At 42.9% G+C, this 20,018-nt stretch overlaps 1 protein-coding gene across 5 annotated transcripts in view; it reads right to left on the minus strand.

Annotated features, from left to right (window-relative positions):
- Positions 1 to 9,166: 9,166 nt before the first annotated feature.
- The window catches only part of ggps1 (geranylgeranyl diphosphate synthase 1), a 53,558-nt gene continuing 42,706 nt past the window's right edge, over positions 9,167 to 20,018 (minus strand). For 4 of the 5 annotated variants that reach the window (XM_033021775.1, XM_033021777.1, XM_033021776.1 and 1 more), the window contains exon 4: positions 12,005 to 13,222. In XM_033021775.1, the coding sequence (XP_032877666.1) occupies positions 12,467 to 13,222 (756 nt within the window). In that variant the 3' untranslated portion in view covers positions 12,005 to 12,466. Of the gene's footprint in view, positions 13,223 to 20,018 lie in introns of all 5 variants that reach the window. The other variant, XM_033021774.1, reaches the window with a different exon arrangement.

The following is a 20,018-nucleotide window of genomic DNA, read 5'->3' on the forward strand; positions in this document are numbered from 1 at the left end:
ACAGGAAGATTCCCCCACTCCATCCCTGAACTGTCTGGGTGTGATTTATTCACAGTCATAGTAGGTATGTTGCAAAGCCTACCTGAAGCGTCTTTGAAAATCTGCCGGTGCGGGTGTGCGCGATTTTGGCGCCGTTTAGAGGGGGCGGGTTTAAAACGCGATTTTCTCTAGGCTGTTCAAATCGAAAATGTTCAGCCTAGTTAATTATTAACGAAAAATCGCTGGAAGACCCCGTCGCAAAAGCTATTATTAGGTTTAAAGGCCTTGAATAATAGTTATAGTAGTTTAAAAATCAATCTCTAAACCCGCGCCCGACAGCAACCGCAGGGTCTCATAAAGCAAACCACAGAAGTTAGACTGTATATTTTTACATTCAAAAGGGCTTCTAAAGATCCCTTTATACAAAGTTTAATATTGCGAGTAGCTCAATTTGGGCCCATTATATCGCGCAGTATTTTTCTCGGCATTTGGGGCACAAATCTACCGCAATGTGAACGTTCTAAACCAGCGCGTTCCACAGGGACCCACTGGAAAGCTGATTTAAATGGGCATTTATTTACAGCAATTAAACACTAAATTCCTTCCATTTGGTCTATAAATTAATGTAAATGAGATTTAAAAATCATGTTTTATTGTGAATTATTTGTGAATATTATTTGGACATTTAGGCTATTTAAAAATGTTAATCATTTATTAAGAAATGGATAGATGTTTAGATCTAGTAATTGAAGTCTGAAATTAGCTACAATTAGGTAACTAACTAATTATATGCTTTAATTTCAGGTCATCCAAGTAAGATTATTTTATATTTGTTTCAGAATGCTTCAATCTATGATAACTGAAAATTTCATTCAGTTCTCTTAATTTTTAAGAAAGTTATGGGCTTTTGACTGTTCACGATCACAACTTTTTTGTTATGCCCATAGAAAATCAATAGGGAACAAGATGCTCATTTCCGAGTATGAAAATGGCCATAACTTTTTAAATACTTGAGATATGAAAGTGAATTAGGTGTCAAATTAAACTTATTTTTATGCTTTATCTGATGGGATAAATTAGACTTGATTTTTTAAATCTCAAAATTTTGTAACATTGCTAGTCATAGGCCATGGAAACATCAGTTCAGGGGTCTGCAGAAGCGTCAGAAACGACCCGATATGCTGAGTTACTCCAGCATTTTGTTTCTATCTTCAGCTCAATTCATCGATGCCGAGCAAGCTGTTTGTTCGCGTGTTATCGATATCCCCCGAAATCTTTTCTGTTCATGTACCAGTCCTTGGTTCACTGCTTGCATGCCTCCCAAACTCCAAGCCTCTTTTCCAGCATTCTCCCCCCGAAGAAGAGCCCCGACCCGAAACGTTGTCTGTCTATCATCTCAATTCCACAGATGCTGCCAGACCCGCCGAGTTCCTCCTGCTCTTTGGGATTTGCTCAAATTTTCAGCACCTGCCGTTTTTTAAGTTTAATGTTATGCTCCATGTCATGCTTCAGATCCCTGCACAAAAGATAGTTTCTCTCTGGCCTATCGCATTTAATCTGTTTATCTTCATGTGTTAAAAATGTAATAAGTTTTGCATGTTGCGGCAATGGCCAACCAAAGACAATAAACAAACAAAGAAGCTTGTTTTTGACAAACAAACCTTATCCCATCTTGTACCACGTTTTTATATTGTATTTCTAGCGGTTGAATTGATGGTTTTTAAGAAGTAATTAACGGGTGTTTAAAATGATCAGAATATCTCATAGACTTGGGTGAGAAAATGTGTCAGTCTCGGGTGCCTTTGATAGTCATTTGCCTGGAACGTTAACTGTTCCTCCACCCACAAAAATGTTGGCGTAATGCGGCTGATAAGGCAGCATCTCCGGAGAACATGGATAGACGACGTTTCATTTATCCATGTTCTCCAGAGATGCTGCCTGACTCACTGAGTTTCTCCAGCACATCAAGTCTTTTTGTGTAAACCAACATCTGCAATGTTTGTTTCTGCATGTTGACTCCTCCACACAAAATTAACCTGGTGAACTTACGCTGCACTCCCTCAATAGCAAGAATGTCCTTCCTCAAATGAGCAGACCAAAATTGCACACAATACTCCAGGTGCAGTCTCACCAGGGCCCTGTGCAACTGCAGTAGGACCTCCTTGCTCAAATCCTCAAGTAGCCATACCTCGAGTAGATTTTGCAGTGGAGCAGACAAAATGTGTATGAAAGAACTGCAGATGCTGGTTTAAATCGAAGATGGGCACAAAATGCTGGAGTAACTCAGTGGGACAGGCAGCATCTCTGGAGAGAAGGAATTTATTAGCTCAATGAGCTGGGTGGGTTGAATGGCCTTTAAGTGCTAGTTCGGTTTCCCCTGTTCAGTTTCTGTCCACTCTGTAATACTGAATTCATCCAGCAGGTGACAGTAACAGTCAATACTCAGCCCAGTGTCACGGAGAAAGAATCAAATAGTAACTTAGCACACAAAAATTGCAAGTAATCAAAGCATTATTGAAATACTGCTCAAATACTGTCCACTTTTTTTTTGTAACTGACCACACTTTCTCGGTATTGAGCCAAAACATATTCTCATGCAATTAAATGCACACACATAAATGAACCCACATCTCCTCTGGAATCTATGAAGGGCTCAGACCCGAAACATCGCCTATCCACTTTCTCCACAGATGCTGCCTGACCCGCTGACTTCCTCCAGCACTTTGTGTTTTGCTCAAGATTCCAGCATCTGCAGTTCTTTGCATCTCCACGGGAACTCTTTAATCCCCGGGACAATGATGACAAGAGGGCCGTGCCTGGCAGCTTGTGAACGGCAAGATTTACTGGGTGCACCCTCTCGGACAGCAGCTCACGTTGCCACAATGTGGGGAAAGAGCAAAGGTAAGAGATGCTGAAGAGTAATGCATTTGGCGGAGCAAGCAGGGACAGAAAAGAATGGGCGAAGGGAGGAGTCGGCATAGGGGAGCCATCCCGTGTACACCACACAGGCCTACCCGAGTCACCTCTCCGCAGTCTGTTCCTCCCGTATGTGAGTGATGGTTCCCCTTAAATACATCTTTTACTCGCTCTTAATCATTCTTTGTGGTGGCGATTTCCCCATGCTGAGGAATCAAATTTCTGCTACTTGATTGATGAGTGACCGGCTTTTATAGTTCTCGGCTACGTGGGAAGAGTAGGATAAAAATCATTTGAGTCTCAGGGATTCAATTAGCCCAGGACAGATTTATTTCTCCATTCTGCCTTTTTCTCAGACATGCCACGCACTGACAGAACCCAGATATATTAATCGAAGTCTTGAAACGCCACTGGCTCCCAGAATCCTGCAGAATGCAGTGATGTTGTTTCTTATGAAGCGACCTTGCGCATACACACCAAGCGAACTACGGCAGCGAATAGCTCCCACAATCATTGCCTGGAACTCTGTGGCTTAACCATCTTCGGGTTAAGGTGGTTTCCAGGACTATCTGCCTGGACAGGAGGGGACGGCGCAGCAGAGCGACGCAGAGGACAAAGAGAAAGGAATAAAGACACGAAGAGTCGTCGGCTTTGGTGGAATAGGCAAAGAGCAGAAAGTAGACACACGCGTCAACAGATACTGATCTACAAAAAAAGACAACGTGCTGGAGTAAATTAGCCGTTTAGGCAGCATCTCAGCCTGACCCGCTGAGTTACACCAGTACTTTGTAACAGAAAGTGAGAGGTCGCTCCATTACAGAAATGACATAGAAGTGTTGCCTTAGCACCAGCGACCCTGCTGTCTTCCTGGAGTTTGCTTGTTCTCCCCACGACCTTGCGGATTTTATGTTGCAACTTGGATTGAAAGATATAGCATGGAAACCTGGGGTACCAAAATGACCAGACTGGATTCAATAAAAATCGCAGTCACACAACTACACACCCTCACTCTTTACAAGGGTCGATTGATGTTGAATGTGCACATGAAGGTGTGCGTGAAGACATGTCATCGATGGCAGGCACCATGATCAACTGTTACCCTCCGCTACCCAATGAATTCAAAGCCACAGAGAAAGGGAGTTGGGGGCGGGTGTGGGGGATGAGATTTCTTTAAGACAATTACAGGAAGCTAATTAATTAAATACCAAACACTGGAAGGCCTAATTTTAAGGTGAGAGGGGCAAAGTTTAAAGGAGATGTGCAGGGCAAGTATTTTTTTTACACACAGAAAATGGTGGGTGCCTGAAGTATGCTGCCAGGTGTGGTGGTAGAGGCAGATACAACAGTGGCATTTAAGAGACTTTTGGGTAGGTACATGGATATGCAGGGAATGGAGGGATATGGATTACGTGCAGGTAGAGAAGAGTTGGCCTGGGAGCTTTGCAATGAATAGTTGACGGGTGATACGTGACTTTTGACAGCTCAATACCCATTTGTCAAAAGAATGTAGGGACGAGCTCTGCATGTAATGAACTGAGGCTGCTTCTACTCCGTGAAATCAAGCGATTTCAGATTGCACACAAAGTTGTCGTCATTGATAATGAACAATCCTCTTGTACTTGACCAGACTGATGACTTTAACAAAGTGCGAAGCGGAGGTGGAACTCTCATCAGGTTTAGCTTAACCATTACAAACTGAAAATGAATCCAGAATCTTTACTGCATTCAGAACACTCACTCACCTTGGCTGGATGTTAACTTAAGCTTAAAGCACAAACTTAAAGCACACGGCATTGGGGGTTCAGTATTGATGTGGATAGAGAACTGGCTGGCAAACAGGAAGCAAAGAGTAGGAGTAAACGGGTCCTTTTCACAATGGCAGGCAATGACTAGTGGGGTACCGCAAGGCTCAGTGCTGGGACCCCAGCTATTTACAATATATATTAATGATCTGGATGAGGGAATTGAAGGCAATATCTCCAAGTTTGCGGATGACATTAAGCTGGGGGGCAGTGTTAGCTGTGAGGAGGATGCTAGGAGACTGCAAGGTGACTTGGATAGGCTGGGTGAGTGGACAAATGTTTGGCAGATGCAGTATAATGTGGATAAATATGAGGTTATCCATTTTGGTGGCAAAAACAGGAAAGCAGACTATTATCTAAATGGTGGCCGACTAGGAAAAGGGGAGATGCAGCGAGACCTGGGTGTCATGGTACACCAGTCATTGAAAGTGGGCATGCAGGTGCAGCAGGCAGTGAAGAAAGCGAATGGTATGTTAGCTTTCATAGCAAAAGGATTTGAGTATAGGAGCAGGGAGGTTCTACTGCAGTTGTACAGGGTCTTGGTGAGACCACACCTGGAGTATTGCGTACAGTTTTGGTCTCCAAATCTGAGGAAGGACATTATTGCCATAGAGGGAGTGCAGAGAAGGTTCACCAGACTGATTCCTGGGATGTCAGGACTGTCTTATGAAGAAAGACTGGATAGACTTGGTTTATACTCTCTAGAATTTAGGAGATTGAGAGGGGATCTTATAGAAACTTACAAAATTCTTAAGTGGTTGGACAGGCTAGATGCAGGAAGATTGCTCCCGATGTTGGGGAAGTCCAGGACAAGGGGTCACAGCTTAAGGATAAGGGGGAAATCCTTTAAAACCGAGATGAGAAGAACTTTTTTCACACAGAGAGTGGTGAATCTCTGGAACTCTCTGCCACAGAGGGTAGTCGAGGCCAGTCCATTGGCTATATTTAAGAGGGAGTTAGATGTGGCCCTTGTGGCTAAGGGGATCAGAGGGTATGGAGAGAAGGCAGGTACGGGATACTGAGTTGGATGATCAGCCATGATCATATTGAATGGCGGTGCAGGCTCGAAGGGCCGAATGGCCTACTCCTGCACCTAATTTCTATGTTTCTATGTTGCACTAAAATCTACCCCAAGGGAAAAAGATAATTAACGCACAGTAAATCCAATGTGTGGAGGGGCAACACCAACTGGGCATACAACACATTACTAAACGCAACACATACTGGGAGGGAAGAAGCAAGGACAAATATCAACAACACCAACTGAGTAATGCATTGTTGGAGGGGCAGTGTTGACAGAATATGCATTGTGGGAGCAGTTATCTTGAGGAAGTGCTCCCATGTTGGACCACAGTGCTGAGGGAATAATAATAATAATACATTATACTTATGGGCGCCTTTCAAGGACTCTCAAGGACACCGTACAAAATTTAGTAAACAGATTACAAAACATGTAAGCGGAATGAAACAAAAAAATAAAAAAATTTAATTAAAAAAAAATAAAAAAATAGTAAAGACATCAACAATACACAATTCAGACACAATTCAAAGATAGAGCTGCGGCAGCTAATCGCGCCAGCGTTCACTCTCCCTTCCGGCAGCCATCTTGGAAACGGAACAATAAGAATCTTTAACATAAAAACATACCCCCACAATGGTTTCCATTATGAGGGAAGGCACAATGTCCAGCCCCCAACCCCAGTTCACCCAGTCGGGCCTATTGAGGCCTCCACAGTTGCCTCTACGGAGGCCCGATGTTCCAGGCCATTCTCGCCGGGTGCTGTTGCTCCGGCGTCGGGAGAGTCCTCACAGCGGCTTGGGACACCTGGAACGGCCACTTCCTTACCGGAGACCGCAGCTTCCGAAGCCGACAAGGCCGCGACGGTTGGAGCTCCACCACTGTCGATCTCATCGAGAGATCCCAGGCTCCCGATGTTAAAGACAGTGCCGCCACCCGCAGCTGCCCGCTCCACAGACCCGCAGCTCCGCGATGTTATTCTCGGCGGTCTCAGCTCACCGGAGCTCCAGCGCGGCGACCCAGGCAAGGCATCGCCCGCTCCGCTCCGCGTTAGCGCTCCACGCTGTGCCGCCATCGAAGCTGAAGGTGCTGGGCGGTCCCACAGGAAAACGCCGCTCCAAGCCCGCTGGTAGGCCGCGAGGACGGGTCGACGGTGCAGCCCGGAGAAAAGCTGCCTCTCCGACCAGGTAGGGACCTAGAAAGTAGTTACCCCCTTTCCCCCCACATAAAAAAAGTCTAGACCTCCTAAAAACAAAACACAAAACTCACTAAAAATTAAGGAAAAGAGTGAAAAAGACGGACAGCTGCTGGCTAGGCAGCCGTGCCCCAAGATGGCGCCCCCTCGAATAGTCACCAGGACACCATATTCATGGATACTAAACTCTTGATCTGTGGGGTACTACCAGAATTGCAGGCAACAGACTTCTGACCGACATATACTATAAATCCACTGACTCCCATGGCTATCGGGACTACACTTCTTCCCACCCTGCCTCCTGTAAGGCCTCTATCCCCTACTCCCAATTCCTCCGTCTACGCCGCATCTGCACCCAGGATGAGGCGTTCCAAACCAGGGCATCAGAGATGTCCTCATTCTTCAGGGAACGGGGGTTCCCCTCTTCGATTAGAGAAGAGGCTCTCACCAGGGTCTCTTCTATACCCCATAACTCTGCTCTTACTCCCATCCCCCCCTCCCCACTCGTAACAAGGGTAGAGTCCCCCCTGTCCTCACCTTCCACCCTATCATCCTTCACATACAACAGATAATCCTCCGACATTTTTGCCACCTCCAACGGAATCCCACCACTGACCACATCTTCCCATCTCCTCCCGTCGGCTTTCCGCAGAGACCGCTCCCTCCATAACTCCCTGGTCAATTCTTCCCTTCCCACCCAAACCACTCCCTCCCCGGTACTTTTCCTTGCAACTGCAGGAAATGCTACACTTGTCGCTTTACCTCCCCCCTTGACTCCATCCAAGGACCTAAGCAGTCTTTCCAGGTGCGGCAGAGGTATCTGCACCTCCTCCAACCTCATCTATTGCATCCGCTGCTCTAGGTGTCAGCTGCTCTACATTGGTGAGACCAAGCGTAGGCTTGGCAATTGCTTCGCCTAACACCTCCGCTCAGTTCGCAATAACCAACCTGATCTCGCGGTGGCTCAGCACTTCAACTCCTCCTCTCATTCCGAATCCGACCTTTCTGTCCTGGGCCTCCTCCATGATCCCACCGTAAATTGGAGGAGCAGCACCTCATATTTCGCTTGGGTAGTTTACACCCCAGCGGTATGAACATTAACTTCTCCAATTTCAGGTTGTCCTTGCCTTCTCCCTTTCCCCTCCCCTTCCCCTTCCCAGCTCACCCACAGCCCACTGTTACTGCCTCTACCTTTCTTCTTCCCGCCACCCGCCCCCCCCCATCCCCTCATCAGTCTGAAGAAGGGTCTCGACCCAAAACGTCACCCATTCAATCGCTCCATAGATGCTGCCTCACCCGCTGAGTTTCTCCAGCATTTTTGTCTACCTTCTAATTTTCATTCGACTCCACAGGCCCAGTAGGGGATGACAGAGAAACTGAAAAAGTTTTAGATGGGCTCAAATTCAAAACTTTGAAAAGATTGGACACCTGTCCAGAGTTACCAACACTGGATGAAATTTGCCCAAGAAGGCACCAGAAACGATTTGGTATGACAGATGTAAGAGAAGGGTAAATTAATGTGCCTCAGAAAGATGGGTAGAATAAGCTTCATCTTACAACAGGTTGAGCAAATTAAGTGCTTTACCAGCTGGTAAGGAGCAGGTCAAATCAAAAGGAGCATTTCAAAAAATTGGTCCTGCAAAGTTGTGGAGTGACTTGAGTACATTTGCAATATAACTCAACGTATGAACTCCTCTTGAGGAAAGCACTACTGCAGGTTCATCACCATCAAGGTTACAGTGTAGAGATCACATGGAAAAGAGGATCTTTCCACATTTAAGACCAACAGACTTTAGTAGTTCTGTGGGTTGTTCCAGTAGGGCCAAAGTGAGTTTACTAGCAGTCACACTCAATCCAATGTGACTTTACAATCTATTATTTTGTTCATGAGCCAAGCATGTTATGTACAATCACATGGAAAAGCCTGGATTCCATTCCAGAGATATTTTTAAGCAAATTTCTCTTTAAGCCTGAAACAATTTTCGGTAGTTACACATATTGATCGTTCCACTTTCAATTCATTGAATATTCACCCTAACACTACCCAAAACTAAACTAATTGAATAAATAATGTACCCAGTCATTAATGAATAACATGAACCATTTCATTGCCAGCTTGAAAAATGTATGAAAGAAGTTTCATTAAGTCAGGTCATTCATAACCTAGGGATCTCCTGCACTGCACAAATAGGATGTACCTTATCAGAACCACCACAGATAATGAGATGCTATAATACTGGAATCAAAGTTCACACATTGGTTGAATAATGCATTTGATTTTATTGTTTGTTTTACATAATTGTAAAAAATCCCATTGTGCAAATTCCATCAATTCCAAGGAGTGTTGAAGTCCATTCAGCAGTGGTACATTATAGATAGAACACTCATTTGCTTGCTGACCTCACTGACTCGTGGTCTCCCTAAAAAGAGCCGACAAAGGCTATTTTCTTAAGAAAAAGTGTTGCATTGTGCAAGACCTTGACTATGATCAAGATCTGGAGGTATAAGCTGAATTCCATACAATGTCAATCTACTGCAGCATTCAGTGCACATAAATCCAATAAGATTCATATCTTAGAGGCATTGGTCATTGTTCAACTACAAGTGCTGACCAAAAGAAAGATCTATAATCAAACATGATGCATATAAACAGGTTGAATTGAAGGGCAAGTGGAGGGCAAGGGGGACAAAAAAACAAAACAGATCAGGATAATCAATGAGCCCAAAAGCTTTACATACTGCTAAATAGGCAGAACATAGCTCAGTTCATGTCTGACTAAAGATTGTGGCTATTAGGCCGAATGCAATTCAATTTTTGGTAGTGTGGTATCCAAATGACATTTACCTTAAGATCTTTACCAGAAGCAGATCAATCCTGAGAACTAATTGTATCCCCATAACAAATCATTAGAAGACAAACAATCATGAATGGCTTTTTAACTGCCTACTGATGTCATTCCTGAATAGCCTAGATCTAATCTTATGATGTTCCATTAATCTCAACCAGCCCAATCCAACAATTTTTCTGGAAAAACGATATTTGTGTCATGCTCCTTTAATTGACCTGAATGGGATTACTCATGTTTGTTCTGGTTATGGATATTTCAACAATGGGCCAGAAGTCCTAGGTGGTCCTTCATTTTAAGATCTTGCATCTACATAGAGCTTGACTACATAGCCACTCACACAATTATTTCAGCGTAGCCGAGTGTCAAGGTAGATTTGATAACAGTCCTTGTGGGATGTCTCATTTGCACTTAAGATCCTAACTAAATAGAAGTAATTGAGAAGCAGAGTGAATTAAAATTGAAAATTGTGGCATTTTTATATAGAGGTTTTACAATATCAGAATGGTGCACAAGATCAATAAACATTGGTCTAAAATTGGCTGAAGCAAACTGAGTGTTGCCAATGGCTATGAGCAAACAATAGGATAGAGATCATAACCATATCATAAGGGATCGCAAATCCCAAATGGTCGGAGTGCTTACAAGGACAAATTTCAAGTTCACCAAACCCCCCCACCAAGGGAACAAAATAACTGAGTGGAGTAAGAAGAACAGTGCAAAAATGCTAAGGCACACAGCATAGAGACATTGAACCTGCAAATAACTTAATACCACTTACACACCAGACAGTTATACTAGCATTCTTAAAAAATATCCTAGAAGTATGTTTACTGGAAAAAAGCACCCCCTACATAATTTTTGGCGATAAACTCTCCTTGTCCAGCTCTGAAAGCAAGCTGCTAGGCCTATTTCTCTACACAAATGTTCACTAACAATGAACCAGAGGTTTTTTCTCAAAACATTGAAAAGGCCCAAATGTTCATCACTTGGAGACTGATCTGCATAAAAATGTAAAAACAATCATGACCATGGCCTTATAAATTACCCAATTTATTTTTTAAATGTTTGACATATGGGCTTTTCTGCACCAGCATTTGCAGGTTTATATTTTATACACTATCCCTGGGAGAAAATGTACATGTTTTTGGCAAACTGTGATTGAACATCTTTTGCTCCCACAGTACGAGCAGTGGGTAATCTGCAATATCTGAGAAAACAAGATATCATTCTTATCTACTGAAATTGCCTCAGCAGTCCCAGTGCACAAGAAAGAAATTACACGTGGCAGATCTGCAAGCACGAAAAAATATCAGTGATAGTCTCACCCCATTAAAAGATCTCATGTAAGATCCTAGTCTTTGTTCAACCTTCTTCCAACTTTTCTCAATACCTGTATGACAAGTATGAAAACTGCCTTTTGGGCATTCTTGGGATGACTGGCAATAGTGTCTCAATAGCACTTCCGGTTGCTGCAGCAGGTTGGAGAAGAGGTTACTACTGCTATGGTAGCGAGCAGCTTAAGTCCATGCTCATGTCATTGGGTGGCGCCGCGCGGCAGCCTCTCCAGCGGTCTGTTTGTCCTTTCACCCTTTTTGTTATTTTTAGTCCGTTTAAAAATATGTTCCTGGAGGTTGCTTAGTCTTTTTTATGTGGGGGAGGTGGGGAGAGGAAGCGGGAAACCGTTTTCCAGTCACTTCCTGGTCGGGATGCGTCTATCCTCCGAGTCACACCCTCCGCCCCCACCCCCCCTCTCATGGCCTCCCATCTGGATTGGCCGTGGCCTTTCCCGCCGGAGACTGGCAGAGCTTCGGCGGAGGCGCAGCACTATTCCATCGTGGAGCGGGGATCGCCGTGTTGAGGCTCCGGAGTGTTGGGCCAGCTGACTTGAACATCGTGGAGCTGTGGTTTGCGGGGCTTCCAGCCGCGGGCGGCGCTGACATTGCGGAGCCTGGGATCTTTGCCGAGGATTGCCAATGTTGGAGCTCCATTCAGCTCGGCCTGTGGACTTCGGGAGCCGCGGTCTCCGGTAGGAAGTGGCCGATTCGGAAGCTCCAAGCCGCTGAGAGTGTTCTCCGTTCCAACGCCGGAGCTCCGATCATCCCGGCGAGAGGGCCTGAAACATCGGGCCGCCCATAACGACGACTGTGGAGAGCCTAAAGGCCCTGACCACAGGTGAACAAAGAGGAAGAGGATTGAACTTTATTGCCTTCCCTCACAGTAGGAAAGGTTGATTCTGCTGTGTGGGGATGTTCATGTTAAATTCTATTGTGTATTGTGTTCTTTTTATTTGTATGGCTGTATGGTAATTCAAATCTCGTTGAACCAATTGGTGCATGTGATAATAAATGTCTCTTGAACTCTGCAAAATTCAGTCACTGAAAGAACAGATCATATGTCTAGTCATGGGTAGAATCCTAGCAATATGCTGGAACCTAATTATCACCATATTAAAAGTAGTGTTCCATCACAGCCAATACTCTTTAGCTGGGCAAGGATATTACAGAATAAATATCCTTACACACAAACGCAAGTACATGTTTAAATCCATTGCACACGATTGGAGGTGTTGGGGGAGAAAAGGTTCAGGAACACTTGGGTGAGCTCAAAAGACTGAAGAGGGTGCTCACGAATAATAGGACTGCATGAGAGTATGCTTAAATGCACAGAAGGAATTAAGAGTGAGCAAAGGAAAAAAGTGAAAGTTCTTTCAACTCTCTTTATACAATTGGCCAAGTTTTTCTATTAGTGCTATTAATTGTGGGTTGCCTCCAAGGTTGTCAATAATTTTGTACGCTTCTGTTTCCAACTCCAGGAGAGTCTGCCGCGTGTAATCAAAAGAACCAACCTTTTGAAGATAATTCACACAGTACTTCTTTACATCTATATTTTCAGTTCTTTGACGCAAAATATTCTGCACCTGAGTACTTTCTGGGTGTGACCTGATAGCATGAATAGTAGGGAATGAAAACTTGCCCTCTGTTAAATCTTCACAAAACCCCTTGTTATCGCTGTATTCTTTACTAAACAGGTTTGCATAATCATCACGGATTTGGAATAAGAGACCTAATTTGTCAAGAAGCGGCTTTAAATCCAATCTCTTGGCAGAGAACAATTGCATGAGGCCTACAGCCAAGCCGAAGAGGCCTCCAGTCTTCTGCAGCACCATAGCCTTGTAATCTTCCATGGTGGGGCAGGTGTAGGTATCCCTCCAATGGATATCCAGGCCCTGCCCACGATGCAGCTCCAGCAACTGCTGGGTGAAGATTTTAGTTGCTTCTGGACAGCCGAGAGTCAGCACCTTCTCCAGACTCAAGAAGTAGACATAGTTGGCGGAGTTTATGACGGATGGAATGCCATAGATGCTGTGTGCCACAGGAAAACCACGGCGCAGTTTCGAATTGTCCTCAATATCGTCAATCAGCAAGCTGGCACTGTGCAACATTTCTGTAACTTCTATGATAACCTGGAACAAAAAGAAAAAATGTATATTCCCAAGTTGAAGAACAAAAATCACACATGAACATTACCCCCTTCTAGATCTGACTAGATAAAAAAAATTAAAAATTGGTCAGACACTGAAGAAGGGTCTCGACCCGAAATGTCACCTATTCCTTTTCTCCAGAGATGCTGCCTGACCCACTGAGTTATTCCTGCTTTTTGTGTCCGTCTTTGGTTTAAACCGCATCTGCAGTTCCTCCCTACAGTACGGTTTACAATACTTCCTCCTGAAACCCATCTCCATCTCAACTTCCCAACAGTGGAAGGGGCCACAACGAAGCCTATTAATTGAGTGACCCGTTAAATCTGACACTTGAGCCCAAACCAATCTTTTATTGCTACATAATTTCCAAATCCTTTCTTCCGAAATCTGTCCAGTTTCTTCCCCCATATTGCCCCACTGAATTGTCCCGTTCAATTCATTTCTAACTGCACCCAAACTAACAACACCCCCAACCTCCTCCCGTGCTAGTCATTGCGAATATTTGCTCGATTTTTCAAGCTGCCAAATAGATAAAAGTCTATTTTGCAAATACCCTATAATCAAACTTACTCCTTTTCCAAGTTCACATGGTCATAAGCGATAGGAGTAGAATTAGGCCATTCGGCCCATCAAGTCTACTCTGCCATTTAATCATGGCTGATCTATCTCCTACCTTCTCCTAATCCCATTCTCCTACCTTCTCCCCATAACCTCTGACACCTGTACTAAGTTCTTAAACCACACATATTTTCCAGTTCATTCAATCATCTGGGAAATATGTTAACTGGTTGTGTGTGCTGATGATACCCAACTCTAGCGGTGAAGATATTTCCACTGTCATCAGACTGCTTGGATGGGCTGGAACTACTCCCAGTTAAATATATGGATAGAACAAAGCAGTTATCTTCAGCCCCACTCCATCTATGGTAATGCACCCAAGTCCACTGTTTGAGGCCGATTACTGTGACTTGGTATCCCACACATCAGCTCCCAACTACATCAGTGTCATCTGCGATCCACGAAGTTCATCTACTAAACAACTGTGCTTTTGTTATTTTCAGAGTATTATTTCAAGTGAATTTGTCATCCATCTTATACTCAGGCATCCAAAATTTTGTTTCCTGTGTCCCATTTCACCACAGCACTCTCCATTCATCCTCACTTGCATTTGTTTCCAATACCAACAGTTTAAAATTCTCATCTACAGTACAACTCTTGCAATGGTTGTAACGAAATACTTGTGGTTTGGCATCTGGCTCAACTCGTGTTTTCCATGCTCCTTTAAATTCAATGGGCTTGCTGGAAAATGATATTACTTTGTGTTGAGTATTAATACGAGTAAAATCCAATAATGTGTAAATCAGCCTTAACGGCGCTGGATTAGAATTTTATTATTCAATTTCACTACCTCATTCTTCACAAATGTCAAAACCACATCACCCCACCAAGAAAGACCATGCCTTCAGCAGTTTCTGCCACAGGCGATTCTTTCCTCCTCGATCTTGCCAAGTTACTAAGGATCAAAACTTCATGACTTTTCAAAGGATTTTCTGAAGTCTGTGATAGATTGAACATCAGATTTGAAACCTTCCATAGTATTGCACCCAATCAAAGATCAGGAGTGGGAGAAAACACTAAATATGGTACACAAAATATATCTATTCAAAATATATATTTTGAGCAGTTTAGTCAAGCTTCCTAAATGATCAAAAACTTTGTACCCATCCCCAGAGTGCAGTGAATGGAAACCATATTATAGATATTGACCCTAATGAGCTATTTTATTCCTAGTTATTTTAATAATCTGAGCTACAAAAAGAATTCCTTTTACACTAATCATTAATCAAGACAACATCCCCAGAAAATCAAATAAATGGCAGAAATAACAAAAACATTCCAATTTCAATCCAACATTTTTCACAGCCCAATACATAGAAAATAGGTGCAGGAGTAGGCCATTCGGCCCTTCGAACAAGCACCGCCATTCAATATAATCATGGTTGATCATCCAAAATCAATACCCCATTCCGGCTTTTTCCTCATATCCCTATATTCCCTTAGCCCCAAGAGCTAAATCTGACTCACTCTTGAACACATCCAGTGAATTGGCCTCCACTGCCTTCTGTGGCAGAGAATTGCACAGATTCAGAACTCTGGGTGAAAAGGTTTTTCCTCATCTCAGTCCTAAATAGCCTACCCCTTATTCTTGAACTGTGACCTAGTTCTGGACTCCCCCAACATCAGGAACATTTTCCTGTATCTACCCTGTCCAATCCTCTATGTTTCTATAAGATCCCTTCTCATCCTTCTAAATTCCCGCAAATACAAGCCCAGTCGACCAATTCTTTCATCATATGTCAGTCCTGCCTTCCCGGGAATTAACCTGGTGAATTTACGCTGCACTCCCTGAATAGCAATAATGTCCTTCCTCAAATTAGGAGACCAAAATTGCGCACAATACTCCAGGTGCAGTCTCACCAGGGTCCTGTACAACTGCAGTAGGACCTCCTTGCTCCCAAACTCAAATCCTCTCGCAATGAAGGCCAACATGCCATTGGCTTTCTTCACTGCCTGCTATACCTGCATGCTCACTTTCAGTGATTGAAACGGAGCATGCAGGTCTCGTTGCACCTCCCCTTCTCCTAATCTGACACCATTCAGATAATAATCTGCCTTCCTGTTCTTGCCACGAAAGTGGATAACCTCACATATATCCACATTATACTGCATCTGCCAAGCTTCTGCCCACTCGCCCAACCTATCCAAGTCACCCTGCAGCCTCATAGCATCCTCCTCGCAGCTCACACTGCCACCCAACTTTGTCATCCTCAAACTTAGAGATGTTACATTTAATTCCCTCGTCTAAATCGTTAACCACACAACCACTTTTGATCTTCCTACTTAAATATCAAATGACAGCTCTGTGCAAAAGAGCTATTATTAGCAATGCATTACTTCATGCACTTGTATCCCTCATTTAAAAAATTCTCTGCTCCAAAACAAATGCTGATATTATGTTGAAACTGCAGTCATGACTTAATAAGCTTAAAGCAATCAAGCATTCAGTAAAGATGCTTTACCCCGGGACAAGATTTGTGGATATTTCACCATAACTCTTAATGTCCAACTATTTTAGTGCAACATTTGTTATGAAAATCAGTTACAAAATTGCTAAAACACACCGATGGAAATATTGAAAACGAAATTATACACTGCATTGCGGTGGGCGGCGCGACTCTCGTCAGCAGCGGCCTCTGCAGTCTGTCTGTGTTTTATTATTTTTTGTCTCGTTTTTATGTAGTTTTTGTTATTTTTTCTGTTGGGGTATGTGTGTGGGGAGGGGGTAACTTTAAAATCTTTCCCCTGCACGGGAGACCCGACCTTTTCTTTGTCGGGTCTCCGTTGTCGTTGGGGCTGCAACGTGGAGCGGCCTCCAACAGGAACGACCTGGGGTTCCAGCTGCGGAGCTGCCGACTACTCACCGTCACGGGGTTGGCCGAGTCCGGAGCGGGTGGAGCTGTGGTTGAGCATTGCTGCCACCCGACCTCCGGAGATTCGGAGGCTGCAACTGCGGGTTTGGCGGACGGCAGCACCGGGAGCCCGCGGGTCCCTGCTCATTGACCGCTTTTCGGGGCTTCCGCAGCGGCGACTTCTCCCGCCCGAGTTGCGGGGTTGAAGATTACCTGAGCGGGGCCTTACACCATCGCCCCGCGCGGCTTGGAGTGGCCGCGGGACTCTGCGAGCGCACGCCGAGGGCTCTAACACCGAGACCCGGTGCGCGACCTTGCATCACCCGGCGTGGCTTTAATGGCCGCGGGACAATCGCCATCGCCAGCCGGGGGCTTTGACTTTGACTCCGACTCTGACATGGGGGGGAGAGTGCAGTGGAGAGATAAGTTTTTTTTTGCCTTCCATCACAACGATGTGATGGATGTTTGTGTAAACTGTGTTGTGTCTCGGGTCTTTTTGTTTTGTAATGTATGGCTGCAGAAACGACATTTCGTTTGGACCTCAAGGGGTCCAAATGACAATAAATTGAATTGTATTGTGTTGTATTGTACTTACAACAATAGGCTCAAAACAGACCTCAAAAAGACAGTGAAATGAAGAATGTATATTCAATGTTCATTATCACAACACCTTCCCCTCACTACCCTGCCCCCCCCACCTCCTCCTAAAAAAGGTAACAGAATCTGCTCAGCACTCAGAATGACACTTATTTGTCTATATTGGCATATTTGCTGTAAAATCTCAAGCTGTCACGATCAAGGACAAACTTTTGTACCCTGCACACCAAGACATCTTTCACAATGTTTTGACTGGTAATCACAATCTGAAGTCAGTGATGCTATTAAAACAGTTACACTATTCAGTCAATTATTACACCACTATGAAATGCCCAAAAGGTACTGCACAAACGGATGGAATGTTTTTGTTTAATTGCGGGTTTGCACTGGGTCAGAAGAAATGGCATGTGTTAGTCAATTGATGCCAATCAAATCTAAGGTTGCAGGATGGAAGAAAATCATTCAACCGGAGTTAATGCCAGCACTTTGCAAGAGCAATCCAGTTACTTTCACTACTTCTTTCAGAACTCCATAATATCCACTCTGACTTCCCAATTTAATGTGAATTTCAAGATCATGGCCATCAGGTGCACAAATGTTTTTCCCCCACTCAGGTCTTTGCCTTGTGCAAATGTTCTAGATTTTTGCACAGTCACCTGGTTACATTCTAGGTACCCAATTTACTTAATTAACAATCTCAAAGCGAGACCAGACCAAGTTACTTCATTAACAATCTCAAAACAAGACCAGTGAAGGCCAATTTCCCAATCCCCAATCTCCCTCGAGGAGGTCCTACTGCAGTTGTACAGGGCTCTGGTGACAGACCACACCTGGAGTATTGTGTGCAATTTTGGTCTCCTCATTTGGGGAAGGACGTTCTTGCTATTGACGGAGTGCAGCGTAGGTTCACCAGGTTAATTCTCGGGATGGCGGGACTGACGTATGATGAAAGAATGGATCGACTGGGCTTGTATTCACTGGAATTTAGGATGAGAGGGGATCTTATAGAAACATAAAATTCTTAGACGATTGGACAGGGTAGATGCAGAAACAATGTTGTATTCAGCAGTCTTTTCCCATTGCACTCTGGTGCGTAACTTTCAAAGACAATGCATGATTTGACTTCGGATTCCTTACTTTAGAAATTACTACTGTTTCAGGAGCATATTTGGGTTACATATTTCACAAACACTGATTCATTTTAACAATGTCCAAATGAAGTTGAAGCAACAAATGTGGAGATTGTTGAAACAGTTGAGGCAATAAGACATTACAATTTAAAAAGCAATAAATTTGTCAATTTATGTTTTATGAGGCGTTTCCCGAACAATTCGGCACGGACTAGAGGGATCGAGATGGCCTGTTTCCGTGCTGTAATTGTTATATGGTTATATGGTTATTAATTACGAAAATTGAAAATTGAAAATGGCCACCACTCATGTTGACAATCTTAAAATAGATGTGTAGAAAAGCAGTGATCATCTGAACGCATTGCACAACAGAAACAATTAACTCGAGTACACTTGGGATGAGTGAAAGTGAAAGCAGACATTGAGCCAGGGAAATTAGACAATGACCTAATAATGCCTATAGCAATGTGTTTAGCTGCTCCCAACACAATGAATGATCACATGCATGCATTTGTACAAAGCCTTTACAGCTGCAAAAAATATCTATCTATCTATCTATCTATCTATCTATCTATCTATCTATCTATCTATCTATCTATCTATCTATCTATCTATCTATCTATCTATCTATCTATCTATCTATCTATCTATCTATCTATCTATCTATCTATCTATCTATCTATCTATCTATCTATCTATCTATCTATCTATCTATCTATCTATCTATCTATCTATCTATCTATCTATCTATCTATCTATCTATCTATCTATCTATCTATCTATCTATCTATCTATCTATCTATCTATCTATCTATCTATCTATCTATCTATCTATCTATCTATCTATCTATCTATCTATCTATCTATCTATCTATCTATCTATCTATCTATCTATCTATCTATCTATCTATCTATCTATCTATCTATCTATCTATCTATCTATCTATCTATCTATCTATCTATCTATCTATCTATCTATCTATCTATCTATCTATCTATCTATCTATCTATCTATCTATCTATCTATCTATCTATCTATCTATCTATCTATCTATCTATCTATCTATCTATCTATCTATCTATCTATCTATCTATCTATCTATCTATCTATCTATCTATCTATCTATCTATCTATCTATCTATCTATCTATCTATCTATCTATCTATCTATCTATCTATCTATCTATCTATCTATCTATCTATCTATCTATCTATCTATCTATCTATCTATCTATCTATCTATCTATCTATCTATCTATCTATCTATCTATCTATCTATCTATCTATCTATCTATCTATCTATCTATCTATCTATCTATCTATCTATCTATCTATCTATCTATCTATCTATCTATCTATCTATCTATCTATCTATCTATCTATCTATCTATCTATCTATCTATCTATCTATCTATCTATCTATCTATCTATCTATCTATCTATCTATCTATCTATCTATCTATCTATCTATCTATCTATCTATCTATCTATCTATCTATCTATCTATCTATCTATCTATCTATCTATCTATCTATCTATCTATCTATCTATCTATCTATCTATCTATCTATCTATCTATCT

Source organism: Amblyraja radiata, chromosome 5 (assembly GCF_010909765.2).
Source record: "Amblyraja radiata isolate CabotCenter1 chromosome 5, sAmbRad1.1.pri, whole genome shotgun sequence".
NCBI lineage: Eukaryota > Metazoa > Chordata > Chondrichthyes > Rajiformes > Rajidae > Amblyraja > Amblyraja radiata.